The sequence below is a fragment of the Myxocyprinus asiaticus genome, chromosome 26, assembly GCF_019703515.2.
Source record: "Myxocyprinus asiaticus isolate MX2 ecotype Aquarium Trade chromosome 26, UBuf_Myxa_2, whole genome shotgun sequence".
In the NCBI taxonomy this organism is placed as follows: domain Eukaryota; kingdom Metazoa; phylum Chordata; class Actinopteri; order Cypriniformes; family Catostomidae; genus Myxocyprinus; species Myxocyprinus asiaticus.
This window is the reverse complement of record NC_059369.1, coordinates 7,208,653-7,223,863: the sequence shown is the minus strand read 5'-3', so window position 1 is coordinate 7,223,863 and position 15,211 is coordinate 7,208,653. Positions and strand designations below refer to the sequence as shown.

The 15,211-nt window shown below is 41.2% G+C and overlaps 1 protein-coding gene across 1 annotated transcript in view; it reads right to left on the bottom strand.

Moving 5' to 3' along the window:
- myo5aa (myosin VAa) overlaps positions 1–15,211 on the bottom strand; it is a 141,262-nt gene that overhangs the window by 103,306 nt on the left and 22,745 nt on the right. Inside the window, exons 2-5 of the mRNA XM_051656695.1 lie at positions 7,987–8,097; positions 4,582–4,753; positions 4,354–4,498; positions 827–983 (exon numbers count right to left, since the gene is read on the bottom strand). Coding sequence (XP_051512655.1) covers positions 827–983; positions 4,354–4,498; positions 4,582–4,753; positions 7,987–8,097 — 585 coding nt within the window. The remainder of the gene's footprint in view (positions 1–826; positions 984–4,353; positions 4,499–4,581; positions 4,754–7,986; positions 8,098–15,211) is intronic.

Below are 15,211 nucleotides of genomic sequence, written 5' to 3'. Positions count from 1 at the left end.
AACCAAACTTGCTCCTAAACGTAGCACACTACATTTACTGGAGTCCTATATGAGGTTTTAATGAGTTAGATCCAATTAATTAATTTAAATATTGATTAATAACTACAGAAATAATTATTAATTATTTCTGATAGTAACACTGATCTAAACAACCAGTAAAGCCCTACAGCTAAATGTATGCTAATACACAAGTGAGTGCTGACACGTGCACACACACACACACACACCTCTCTCTCTCTCTCTGCTGCTGTACTGAGGGAGATGAGCCCAGGGGAGATGAAGACCATGCAGTGAAGGGCAGATATAACACTGTGAATGAGACACTACTTTACACTGGTGTTCAGGGCCAGAGGAGCTTTTAGACTCTCAGCCTGAGGGGTTTGGCTCTCTGTGATAGAAACTTCTGTATTATTAAAGCCCTTCATGAAAACAAACAGTCTGAGTTTCCCAGATCACAAAACAGCACAGTGATGTACACAGCGTGTACGTGTAGATGCGTTTGGAATCAATGAAGCGCACTTTGAGGTTGTGTAAGACAGTGGGCTCGTGCAGGTAGCTGAGCGCTGTCAGGTCATTCTCTCCAACCAGAATATCTGGATTACGCAAGTGCGGCAAGTTGTTTGTTTTGGGGTCCAAAGAGTTTCCCAGATCACAAAACAGCACAGTGATGTACACAGCGTCCAAAATGAGTACTCACCAAGCTTCAAACGCGAGTAAAAATATTTTGGTGTTATTTGCCTGTAAGAACAATAGTCTGAACCTCTCTGGTGTAAGTTAAACATTTACTTAGCACCCTGAATGTACAGATGCAGGACACAGGGCTCACCTCCATGATGGGGTTGGATGCCAGGACTTTCTCCTCCACACTAGCCTCGCTGGCAGAGCCGCTGACGGTGGCGAAGTACCGCATGGCATATTTGGCAGAGACAGTTTTACCCGCACCAGATTCTCCACTCACAATGATGGACTGATTCCTCTCATCTCTGAATGATATGAAAAAAAGACAAGAGGAAAGGAAAAGACAATAAGTATATGCAACGGTTGTCCGATTCGTCAAGCACGTAAACTCACATCGTTGTGGTATTTGTAGTTCTTATTTAGTGACTTGTTAGCAACATGTTTTTAAAAAGGCTTCGAAAGGCTTCAAAATCCAAGTTTAACATATGATTGTATTTAATTAATGCTTTATAGCAACTCTTCAAGTAATGTTTGCTATAGTCTGTTTTAGATCTTTTAATTTGGAAAGCATTACGATCTTAAAAAGATCAGATTTACAAACATTCTAAATCATAAACATCTCAAAGACATCTGCTGAATAACATATTGACATCCGAGAGGAAACCTCTTTTAGATGTATTGCAGATGAGCAAACAACCTAAAATATATGTCTTCCAGACGTGAACACACATCAAATAGACGTCTGGGTGATGTAAGTGTGCTGTCAGGGATATAGTCCTCATAAAACAAAATCCGCTGTTCTAAAAAACCAATTGGAAATTTCAGATGGAACCCATAGCTTTAAAGTGCTAATTCTATTCCAGGTTTTAGAACTAATAGCTAGTGCCATGTTTGTTTGGAGTTTATAGTCATGAACTACACTACCACCCCATTGTAGGTCCATTGATCAGAGTCAGAGAGACAAGACAACGAGAAATTGAGAGAGAAACGTGTCCTTGGCGGATCTATTTTTGGTCGGGCTGCAGTGAGCAATGTCCTGACCTACAAACCTTCCATTCAGATCGAGCAGTATCGCTCACACACTCACAGCATGGTAAATCCAGAAACACACTCAACACAAGTAAGCAAACTCAAATGCTTAGCCAACACATTGCAAGTACACAGCTCTAAAGAACATACTTAAAATACATTCTCGCATTGCTGTGGCAGTAACAAACCTCAGTACTCAAGAGGGTGAAAATGTTACCTTTAAGGTCTGCGCCATTAAACTGGATGTTTTTATTCAGATAGCTAGCTATTAGGAATGTGAAAAATCAGTATTAAAAACCAAAGTGTTTGTTTTTTCTGATTATGTTTGTACCTAAAATCTTCTACTGTGTTACTATTTTGTATCAATCATAAAGAAAAAGTGTGTTAAGTTAACTGTCAGGTTAAATCAGTTTTCTTGATGCATCTGGTCATTATTGATTCACATATGTTGCCTCAGGTAAATGTAAATGGTAAACACATTTTATTGACTTGATTAATGGACATTTAATGGACATGATGCCAAAAATTACTCATATGAAACGTTCTGCAGGAAAGGCAGGAGACTTGAGCAAATCGTATCGCACAAAACCTATTCAGTATTTTGCAACATTCCTAATGTTAAAGCCAAAAATGCATAAAATTCATTTCTAGCCAAAAACACACATTAAAACTTGAACAGTAACAGTCTCATCTCTTTAGATTCTGAAGTGGAGACACAACATGTGTTGTCCTGGGTTCCCCTTTTCATTTTGACTCAGAATTGCAAAACGATTCACAAAATGAATCGTACAGGGGTGCGTTTCCTGTACAACAATGTAACTCACTGCTTAACCACCATAGTAAGATGCATCATTGGAGAAATTAACTAGCTGGTCACGCATGTTTCCCGAAACCCTAGTAACTATGTCGCACATCCATCGTTCGAACTACATTGGTTCAACAATACAGAGTTGTCATTAATGACGTTACGCAGGGGGTGCAGTAATAACTTCCACGAATATTAAATTATAAAATCTCATTCACACGTACACCAGAAAGCCATTTAATGCAAGAAAGCTGCTGAAGACAGGAAAACTGCATGCACTGTGTAATGCTACAAATACATTGAACTGCAGTAGTGGGGATTCCCTCTACATCAGACTTCGGGGTTCCCCCGACGCACTTGAGCACATGCACACTCTTCAAAAACATATAAACGGCACATTTGTGTTGACATAAACACATAAATGTCGAGTTCTCCGACAGAAACCGTGTGTGATAAAGCGCTTTCTCTTAACAGCCTTTAATCCCTTAAACAGCTGCATTCGCATTTGCATGATGTTTCAGAACACAGCTTCTGGAATAAGTAACTTTCTTAAATACATGTAAACGTGGTCAGAGTCTTGACAGAATGAAAGATAAATATGGAATGAAAGATATAGAAGCCCCAGCAAAATGATGCCAACATGGCAAACTAACAAGAAACTATGTTTCTAACCACAGGTGGAGAGCTGTAGTTCCAACCACACAACTGTGCGATGCTGTTTGCGAATGTACGTTGGAACCACAGTTTCAGAAAACATTAAATCGTTGAACTATGTTGGTAACGAAGAAACTCGTGACTATTGTTGGCTAATGATGGCTTTGGGAAACGCACCCCATCTGAATTGTTTTCGAATCATTTTGACCAACTGATCAAAGTATTCAACTATAAAGATTTGTTTGCGAAGCAGACATCACTATCACTGAACATTGCATTGCTTAGTTCAGTCATGACAACTCTCAGAAATAGTTAGCATGTTAATGTGGGTATGAAATATTGTTATGATATTAGTCTTGCCGGATAAGATACAGAGATTTGCTTCTGCTAGAACATACACAGACACACTAAGTTAAGCATGTGGACATGCTGCTTTTGTTGCACAATTAGAAAAACACAAGACATGCTGCATCAAGCATGCATGACATCAACAGATCTAAACATGTGGAGATGGGGAGGACGGTTTCTCAGAAAAATCTCACAGCGTGCACCTGCTTACATGCAAACTGAGCAAATTTAAATGTTAGACAAAGGGAGAGTAGGCAAGTTGACTGGCTACCCGATTACACAAAGGACCAATCAGCTTACACCATGTGAGCTGATTGGCTTGACATATCGCATGTGAGCAAGCCAAATGGTAAACAGATAAACAAGTTCAAAGAATGCATGAAATCAAGCTTGAATAGGTAAGACTTTAAGAGAGTTATAATGATGTAAAGAGAAAAGAAAATGGATTTTGCAGCTGTACTTTTATATTTACTTTATATACTTTATTTTACATTATATATTGTTGTAATTTTACATATTATATATTTTACTCCAGCCTACTGAAGTACTTCAACTTGGGAATTAACATTACTTGCATTTGAACATCACATTTTCGGGTAAATCGGTCATTTTTCATTGAAGCAAAGAATTGTGGGTTGTGAGTGCCAATGAAGGATACACCTCTTGCATCCTCCGAATGCCTGTGAAAGAAGGTCACATTCGAAGGCTGCATTCGGAGTGTCCTACTCGCTTTTCTGAAACGAGACAGCCTCGATGACGTATGCGGCCGACAAATGCGACCTCTGGAGCACACAGTCTTCGAAACGAGACACAGCCATAGACACATCTGTAATGCCCACCTGGCCATCTGTTTATAAGCCTCTTCTGCCACTGCAAAGATGTGTGGGTCCATGTCGCCCATATTCTGCCCGCTGTACGCATTAATGATGTCGGTTCCATAGATGGGCAGTGTCTCATATGGGTTTATGGCAACTAGAACAATACCTGCGTCAAACAGAAAGAACCATTGAGCCCAGTGATATCAGACAAATGAAGTGTGTATGAGTGTGTCAAGGATGTGTGTTTACCACAGTAAGTGTAGATGAGTTTGGAATCAATGAAGCGCACTTTGAGGTTGTGTAAGACAGCGGGCTCATGCAGGTAGCTGAGCGCTGTCAGGTCATTCTCTCCAACCAGAATATCTGGATTACGCAGGTGCGGCAAGTTGTTTGTTTTGGGGTCCAATTTATATTCCAGTTCCTGAGCAGAACAAATCACAGCACAGCATTTTGACTGATGGACATTTTCTAGTATGTGGTTCAAAAATAACATTTACAAACAGCATTAGATGTTATTGATGTTAAACATGGCACAGAGCATCTTGAGGCTGTACATAAGTGTGAATGAGGTTTGAGAGCTTTGATGAGAGGAAGATTTTCAGATCCAGACATGGTCTGTTCTTCACGCAAAGCTATCATTGATGGGTTGTAAATCAGGACAATGAGGTAATAAAGATATCTGAAACATATAGAATACTCCTAGTAGTTCAGGGAAATTACTGCATTGTAATGATCATAAAATGTTAAAGATACCATCAGGTCTGGTCTTGCTGTCATTACCCCCCAAAGAGACCACTGATATGAGATCTGAGATTTAGACACAGCGACCCAAAGGCATTATTTAAATGATTATTTTACTGTGGCTGTGAGGTCAGAGGCTGTTATGAAATACAATTGTGTGACTGAATAAAAAAAATTAAAAAATAAATAAAAAGAATCTTTAAAACGTGCCATGCACATTATTTCATCAAAGTATCTAGACTGTTTTTTTGCTCCCCTCCCCTTTTTCTCCCCAATTTGGCATGCCCAATTCCCAATGCACTCTAAGTCCTCATGGTGGCGTAGTGACTCGCCTCAATCCGGGTGGCGGAGGACGAATCTCAGTTGCCTCCGCGTCGGAGACCGCCAAGCCGCACATCTTATCACGTAGCTTGTTGAGCGTGTTACCACGGAGACCTAGCGCGTGTGGAGGCTTCATGCTATTCTCCGCAGCATCCATGCACAACTCACCACGCGCCCCACCGAGACTGAACCACATTATAGCGACCACGAGGAGGTTACCCCATGTGACTCTACCCTCCCTAGCAACTGGGCCAATTTGGTTGCTTAGGAAGCCTGACTGGAGTCACTCAGCACCTCCTGGATTCAAACTCACGACTCCAGGGGTGGTAGTCAGCGTCAATACTCGTTGAGCTACCCAGGCCCCCATCTAGACTCTTTTTGACTCATTAGCTGATCAATATGTTTCAGTAACATTTATTACGTTTATTTCAGATAATTATAATGCATGCCCCTGGTCTTCCCTGCCAATTATTTCACAGACACACAGAACATACAGTCCTGATCTTGTTTTCTTGCTTCTAAGCACCTCAAACAGAACTCTTTTTTGAGAATCTTTCAAAGATTTTAGGCAAATCCAGTTAACTAATCCAGACTAGCTCTTCCTCAAAAGAGCTCAGTCTTTCTTTCAGTCATCTTTAAAACATGACTTTGGGAAGTTTGTTCTATTCCTTCCATGTCCCTTCTTGGCATCCTCATGTGGATAACTTTGCAGACATGGCAATTTTATCGAACCATGCTAACACATGTAGGGTACAACGGGGCATAAGGCCCCTTTTGATTCTTTTCTCCTAAAACAACAAAAACTACCACAGCACTTTCCTAAACAGCTGTATCACTATGAACTGCGTTATTTTATTATTATTATTATTATTACGATTTTTTAAAACTTTTAAAATGTTGCACATTTGTCTAGCTAATAAGAAACCCAGAAATTATCATATTCATATCATAAAAAAGCTTGAGAAGCAGAATGACATCCGAAACTGAATTAAGTCTTGTTTAAAAAAAAAAAAAAAAAAATCGAAAACATTTAGTGGGGTTTAAAATGAGGAAAAAAAAAAAAGAAAAAAGCCAGTGGTATAAGAAAAATACTTTTCATTTTTTATCCCACTGGCAAATGTCTTTTTCTTGTTGTAAGCAAAAATGTTACTAAATTCAGTTACATTTCTCTGAGAAAAAGACAAAATACCTAAAGTCATTTTGCTTCTCATGTAAATTTATCTTGATTTAATAAGAAATGTATTTATTTATTTATTTTGCAGTGAAGGTGATTAAATTGAAAGCTTTTCAATAACTGTCCAATAAGTAAAAGGATACTATTTGTGTTATAAAACAAATAAATAAAAAACAAACAAAAAACATACTGACATAAATAAAAATACCACCATAAACACATTGTTTTTCTTAAGTTGGGGGAATAGATTTGTCATAAAGATCCAATCACAATGTAGCTTAGTTTGCTTATAGAATACATGAAATGTTACGAAATGCCAAATGTGATTGAAATTAACAGGAAATGGTGCACCATTTTCTGAAGTGGTTATTTTGAATAAGCAATGTTTTAATTTGTTCCTCAAAAAAGTTGCTTGCTGTCTCAAGAAGTATTTGCATACATTGATAAATTTTGTCCTATAGCTATTGCCCCCATGTCTACTGTACATTATGTCACAGTAAACCCCCTGAGGGCCTTTTACACTAAAAGGCCTCCTCGCCACCTTTATATATTAAGTTACTTTTTAATCAAAACAACATTTCATTATTATTTTATTTCACGCAAACTATATGGTTATACCTCCATGTGATATTTTAAACGCTTATTCGAAGTGCTGCACACTTGCCTGCTAGACTTTCATTAGAAGTGTATTTACTGTTAATGCATTTCCCATTCATTTTTACAAACTGAGGGAGGATTTGGAATGATTTTCTTTAGTAATCAACAGTGTCACAGATGCTGTTTATTGACATTATGAAAATAACCCAGAATATTTCTTTAATGCATATGATGGTAGATTTGACATAATGTCAGATATCGATTAAGCATGTGAAGGTGAACAAATGCTGTGTTAATAAAAATAAAAAAAAATTTAAAAAAATAAAAAGAAGCAATGTAACAGTGGTAAGATTATCCTAATGGTTAATGATCTATGCCACTAACAAAAGGGTTGCAGGTTCAATCCATTGGAATGATCCCAGGAAAGTGACCCAGTTAAAGTACTCCAGTAAATCCAGGTCACTTCAGGTACATCATACCTGCATTTAGTGTACTGTAAGTATCGTTAATGAAAAGAGTCTTTTGAGGCTTATCCAGCCAGGCAAGATGTTAGCTACATGCCATTTGTCTATCCACACTGACAGCAAAGGGGCAGGATTTTGGAATAATGAGCTTTCACAGCAGACAGGACTATCCAGAGGCTGCAGAAATAGAAACCAAGCGACTGACAAATATCCATTCTCTTGCCGCTTGTCACAGTCGCAGCTGGTTAGGACAAAAACTCATTAACATTGAAGACATAGATTTTATCACTTGTTGCATTGATGCATTTAGCCCTAACACACATACACACACACACACACACACACACAGTCACTGACCGATCCATCCTCTAGTTGTAGCTGCAGCACTCCGTCTCCTTGTCTGTAGTCCTTGGTGAGTTCTGCCGATTTCCACACTTCCTCTACGTCTGGAATCCAAACCCGTGCATACTTTACAGAGAGAAAAATCAGTTAATATCATGTACTCACACAAATAAACAATGGCCCTTTAATTAACTCTCTTTAATTAGTTCTTTTAACACACTTAAATATGAGGCGTTGTGATTGAGCACTTGAGAAAAAGAGAGATTCTTCTCCTAAACACATCAGCTGATTCTGAAACCTGTGAAAAACAGATTAAATCACAGATATCACGTGACATAGGTATTCAGAAAGCAGACAAAAGAGTCAACATTTAAACAGAACATGAAATCAAAATGGACTCGATTTTGATTTCTTAGATCTCCCTAATATTACTGTGCACAATTATTCATTTTAATGTAATAAAAAAAAAAAAATCTTTCCATAATCTTTAAAATTTACTAACTTTTTCCACCTCTAAAATGACTTTCTATTTTAGTTGACATCACTATGTGGGCAGGGAAAGTAAAATTGTACATGAATGACTGACCCCTTTTCATAAACATGAAGGAGGGTGGAAGAGAAGGAAGTAACGAAGGATGGAAGAAATGAAGGAAGGAAAGAAGTTGGAAATGAGGGAAGAAATAAGATGAGAATGGAAAAAGACAGGAAGAATGGAATAAAGAAATGAGGAAAGAAAGGAAGGAAGGAAAGAAGGAAAGAAGGCCAGAGGGAGGAAGGATGTTGAAAAGGAAGAAGGCAAGGAAGGAGGAAAAGGATGAGGAAAAGATGGAAAGAGAAAAGGAAGAAGGGAAAGAAGGAAAGGAAGGGATGGAGGAAAGATGGTGGGAAACAGGAAGGAAAGAAATAAGGAAAGAAAGAAATAAAGGAAGGAAATTAGGAATGAGGGATGAAAAGAATGGAGGATGAAATGAAGATAGGAAGGAAGGAGGGATGGATGGAGGACATTAGGGAAAAAATGAGCGGAGGATGGAATGAAGATAAGAAGGAAGGAGGAAATGGATGAGGAAAAGAAGGAATGAGAAAAGGAAGAAGGGAAAAAAGGAAAGGAAGGGAGGGAGGGAGGAAAGATGGTGGGAAAAAGAAGGAAAGAAAGAAGGAAAGAAAGAAAGGAAGGAAATTAGGAAATGAGGGAAGAAAAGAATGGCGGATGAAATGAAGATAGGAAGGAAGGAGGGAGGGATGGAGGAAATGAGGGAAGAAAGGAAGGAAGGGAATGATGGAGGGAAGGAAGGAAAAAAGGAAGAGAGTGGGTGCTTCTCATTTCAGAAATTGTGCATCGTCGTTTCCTTTCCTTCCTTCCTTCCTTTCCTCGTTTCCTTGCTCCACCCTCTTAGGAAATGAAGAAAGGATGGAAGGAAAGGACGAGGACAGAGAAATCAAGACAGATTTATAAAATGGAATGTCCTGCTCACTCACGCGTCACTTCAGAGCGCCGTCTCCGTGCAGCTGCAGTACACTGGAGCGCTTGACATTATGTTGTTGATTAAAACTTGATTTATTGATATTTTCATAGTAAAACCTAATAATTCAAGATGCACAGTTAAAGTATGTGACAATTATTTTTTATTTAAACCGCAAAGGTGAAACATGAATTAAAACTGTTGTGTCAGATGTGAAGGGGGAGGAGAATTTATACGTGCGTCAGGTGATTCGACCAAAAAGTCTTTCGCATAGGATGCTCCTGTGCTTCCTCGCCTAAGTGTCCTCAGTAAGCATCCTCGATCCTCACGGTGCATTTAGACAACTGATACGTCCTTCATAATGGTGGACTTCGATCGGTTTCTGGGTCACGGGCTCGATGACAGAGGAGCGAGGAAACGAGGACGCACAATTTAGAAAATGAGAAGCACCCAGTTTATTCTAGAGAGCACCTGATTTTTGCAAACATTTGCACAGATGCCTCTGAGTGCATTTTGCTGGTCAATTTTCCCAGAAGAGCAAGACTGTAAATTTGAATAATGTATATCAGATACAATAGGATCTCTAAAGAGGCAGCATCAAATGGGAACACAACTTTACACTAAATACAAAACACCTTTAAAAACTGTGATAATTAGCAGTTTTTCACTTTTAATTCACTACAAAAAGAACATAGAATGGCACAGAGATATTTGGGAACACTTGAATATAGACACAAAATATAAACAGAAAAGAATGTAAATGTAGACAACAGTATATTGGAACAACCATCTTTATATCAAGTAAGTCTGTAACTTGGCAACTAAAAAAGAAAAAAACATCAGAAGCCCTGCATTTTCAGTCATATGTACTGTAGCGGAGCGACCTGCCCCTCCCTCTCATCATCTTCATCCCGCCTCTGAAGGCCGTCCTTCAGCCAGGCTCACGATGGGAGTTGGGCAGGAGAAGAAAAGAGGCGCATAATTAATAAGCCTCATTTGGGCAGCGGGGGAATGAGGCACTCCTGATTGTGTGTTTAGCCTCATCACCGCTGCCATATAAACTTTTCGTGGAGACGGCTTATATTCTCCATGTGTGCACACACTGGAACCCTTGCAGGCTCAAGATCAGAGCAGGGAGGGCTCGGCTGAATTAGATATGTTGCCGGAGAGGACAGCACGCATTGTGGCCGATGGGCTAGAGGCCGGGCCGCCTTCCCCTCTCACCTGCCAAGGGTCTGGGAAGACAGGCCGCCTAGGACACCGCCGCCCCACGTGCCACGGACCCAGGAGGGTAGCACGTGCGGCCGTCAGACCCCACTCAAGCCTGGGCCATTCCTTGGACACTCCCACAACCTTCATGGAGCCCCATTTCACCGTGAGAATGCCAGATTCCCCATTATTTCGATCATCATTCCCCCTGGACACTATTTTCCCCATTTATGAACACTTTAAGTTTATTATTATTTTCAGTAAATGCCTCTCCCAGGCTTGACGCCATACCCACTGATTCTGTCTCTTACTCACCTGGCCACAGTAGCATTTCACTCAAACAAAACCATTAATTTCAACAAACATAGACTGCCAGGGCAGTATACCAACGAATGTGTGTACAGCTGGTACAGTTGCATTTTGAGCGGTTCTGTGGGCGGTTTGACTTTGTGTCTGTGGTGATTACATCATAGTCACACAGGCCAGATGGGACACAGTCAAGCCTTCCACACCATCATTATAACTCTTTCATGTATGAGACGTACACGTTGCCCTGAACTGCTCAGAGAACTGCTAACACATCAATGGAGTAATTTTAAATCATTATTAAAGTCTACATTCTGTTGTTAGCCTAAGTCTTGGCACATAAAAAAATCCCAATACCATCTGATATCTAAAAAAACTTTGGGCTCAAGTGTTTAACATTGTTACAAGGCCAAACATAGGCTCTATACTAAATTTTGTTCACATTTTTCAAAATGGTGCAAAATTGTACAGTTTCTAGCCAAATTTCTTTTTTAATAGGTATTTTTCACTGTAAACCAATGGGCGAGGAACAACAGATAACATACACCGATCAGCCACAAAATTAAAACCACCTGCCTAATATTGTGTAGGTCCCCCTCCTGCCGCCAAAACAACGCCAACCCGCATCTCAGAGTAGCATTCTGAGATACTATTCTTCTCACCACAATTGTACAGAGTGGTTATCTGAGTTACCGTAGACTTTGTCAGTTTGAACCTGTCTGGCCATTCTCTGTTGACCTCTCTCATCAACAAGGCATTCCATTCACAGAACTGCCCCTCACTGAATGTGTTTTATTTTTAGCACCATTCGGAGTAAATTCTAGAGACTGTTGTGTGTGAAAATACCAGGAGATCAGCAGTTACAGAAATGCTCAAACCAGCCCATCTGGCACCAACAATCATGCCACGCTCCAAATCACTGAGATCACATTTTTCCCCATTCTGATGGTTGATGTGAACATTAACTAAGCTGCTGACCCGTATCTGCCTGATTTTATGTATTGCACTGCTGCCACACGATTGGCTGATTAGATAATCACATGGATGATTGTTGGTGCCAGACGGGCTGGTTTGAGTATTTCTGTAACTGCTGATCTCCTGGGATTTTCACACACACCAGTCTCTAGAATTTACTCCGAATGGTGCCAAAAACAAAAAACATCCAGTGAGGGGCAGTTCTGTGGATGGAAATGCTTATTGATGAGAGAGGTCAACAGAGAACGGCCAGACTGGTTTGAACTGACAAAGTCTACGGTAACTCAGATAACCGCTCTGTACAATTGTGGTGAGAAGAATAGTATCTCAGAATGCTACTCTGAGATGCGGGTTGGCGTTGTTTTGGCTGCACGAGGGGGGCCTACACAATATTAGGCAGGTGGTTTTAATATTGTGGCTGATCAGTGTGTGCCAATGAAGTAGAGTTTAGCAGAAAAAAAACAGTGTCTTGGTTGAATGAACAACAACATTTGAGACACTGGGATGACAAATGTGCTTTAAAAGCGGTCCAGTTCTGGGTTACCATAGCGATGGGTTGCCCTTGGGGACAGAGCGGGAGGCAGGTGCAAATGATAATGTCATAGGATGTAGGGAGAAGCTACAGGAGTGGGCAAGGTTTACCCAATCAGCCTAAACCAAACGGTCTAAATCTATTTTTATATCTCATTTCCTGTTGTCTAATTCAGAGAACCAATTCGCAGAGATGTTGACACATCAGAACCTCCAAATAAGTGAAAGCAAGATGCAACAGACCATCTCCATGGTGACATTACTGCACAATGCATGGGACCAACTGGCCAATTCTATTGTCATGATTGACAGTTAAAGGGCGGAGCTTAAACATGCACAAGTAATGAAACAAAACACACACACTGCGCGATATGAAGGCAGGGATTTAAAGATATGATGAGTGTGTTTAACCTGAACCTCTGGGGGAGACTATCCCAGAACTAAAGCTCCTAGCAACAGACACACGAACATGAGGAAGAAGGGTAAAAATAGCACCTCAACACACACCCATACACACAGTCAAAAACACGGTCACTACTGTCAAAATTATCTCTCTTCCACTTGCTCACGTTCACACTCAGTGACAATCAGCGTGAATCAGAGTGAAATAAGTGTGTGTGAGTGTGTGTATGATTACAGTGAATCAGGAGAAAACATGAGATAATCCTCAAGTGACACAAGCACATGATTCAGCAGCCACACACACACCTGACCCAGCACCAATGAAAGAGCATCTATAATGTGACATAATGCATGAGCATGTGGTATGTGCAGCACACATGCTTAAGTGCACCCATGCAACTGGAAGGTTGCACTAGTGCTTCTGGCAAACATTTGTGGCAAATCATTAGCTCATTTGTATGTGAAAATAATGAATGGGAATTTTGCGACAAGTTTGTCAGAACTCTAGATTTTTTGTAAGGAAACGAAGGCTGATTTCGAGTTCACCTGACCCCAATCAGATGTATTTACATAAGACACGTTCTTGCATGTTCTATACCGGACTTGAGTGAAATCCTTAGAATGCGCAGAACCAAACTAAACTACTAGCTGTTAATACAGTGACGCCACTCTCTTTTGTACATGGACAGCTCATCTGAGGTACGGTGGTAAAAAAATAATAATACACAGAAACTGAGGTACATATATTAACTCAACTGCAAATGTTGGTACCTGCCTCTCTTAAACATTTTTGCTCCCACCCTGCAATTGCTCCCCCCGCCCAAACTCCCGACTGGGCCCCTGAAAAATGATACCTAAGAGGCCCCCTCAGTCTGGCCAATCCGGGGGGTGGGGGGAATGGGAGAGGGGGTTTGTGCGGCAGTATATGTTGGTGTGCTGATATATGTTGCGGGCAATGCGCACGGGCGATCTCCAGATGATGAGAGACATCGTAGCGGAGGTGCTGCACTATTGGGGGTGTTGGACTCAAGATGGCGCCGAGTATGGCTGCTGCGTTGCGAGCTCCGACACAACATAGCAATGTTTTGTTTGTTTTGTTCACAATTCTTATGTTTTTTGTCTTGGATGTTGTCTGCCTTATTGTCTACGACAGACAAACACTTTTGGACATTGGTTCAGCGATCTCACACCGAAAACCGGACTTCACATTCCTCAATGCCGACCTGCTGTTTACAAACACGCAAGCAGAGCCCTTTGTCTGGGCAGCATGGCCACGGAAACGCAGGAGGAAAAGGGGAAACAGAGCCGGCGTTCTCATCAGAGTAAGACGCCGTGCAAATCGACCCCCGCTACCCACTATTCTACTGGCAAATGTTCAGTCTCTGGATAACAAGCTCTGCGAGCTGAAAGCGTGGATCTCTTTCCAATGAGAGACGAGGGACTGCTGCATTATCTGCCTAACAGAAACTTGGATGTCTGCGGAGATTCCAGACTCAGCCATTGAACCCGCGGGGTTCTCCATGCACCGAGCGGACAGAGCGAAAGACCTCTCAGGTAAAACTAGAGGAGGTGGTGTATGTTTTATGATCAACAAATCCTGGTGTGATCAGAGGAACGTACATTCCATCAAGTCTTTCTGTTCTCCTGATCTGGAATTTCTTATGCTTCTGTGTCGACCATTCTGGCTACCGAGGGAATTCACAGCGGTCATTATCACTGCTGTGTACATTCCCCCACAAGCCGACACAGACCGGGCACTCAAGGAACTGTATGGGATTATAAGTCAGCAGGAAACTGCGCACCCTGAGGCCGCGTTCAATGTGACCGGGGACTTTAATAAAGCCAGTTTAAAATCAGTCGCACCAAAATATCACCAGCACATTAGTTTCAACACACGAGGGGACCGGGTTTTGGACCATTGCTACTCTCCGTTCCGGGATGGCTACAAATCCCTCCCCCACCCACCATTTGGCAAATCGGACCACTCTTCCATTCTGCTTCTGCCCGCTTACAGGCAGAAATTGAAACAGGAAGCACCCACCCTCAGAACGATCCAGTGCTGGTCAGACCAATCAGACTCTATGCTACAAGACTGTTTTGATCACACGGACTGGGAGATGTTCCGGTCCGCCTCTGATGACGACATCGAGCTTTACGCTGATAGCGTAATGTGTTTCATCAGAATGTGCGTAGAGGAAGTGATTCCGACCAGAACTGTACGAATCTATCCGAATCAGAAGCCATGGATCAATAGCGATGTTCGCGCGGCACTTAATGTGCGGACCTCCGCTTTTAATTCCGGGAACGCGGAGGAGCATAAACAAGCCAGTTATGCCCTCCGAAAAACTATCAAAACA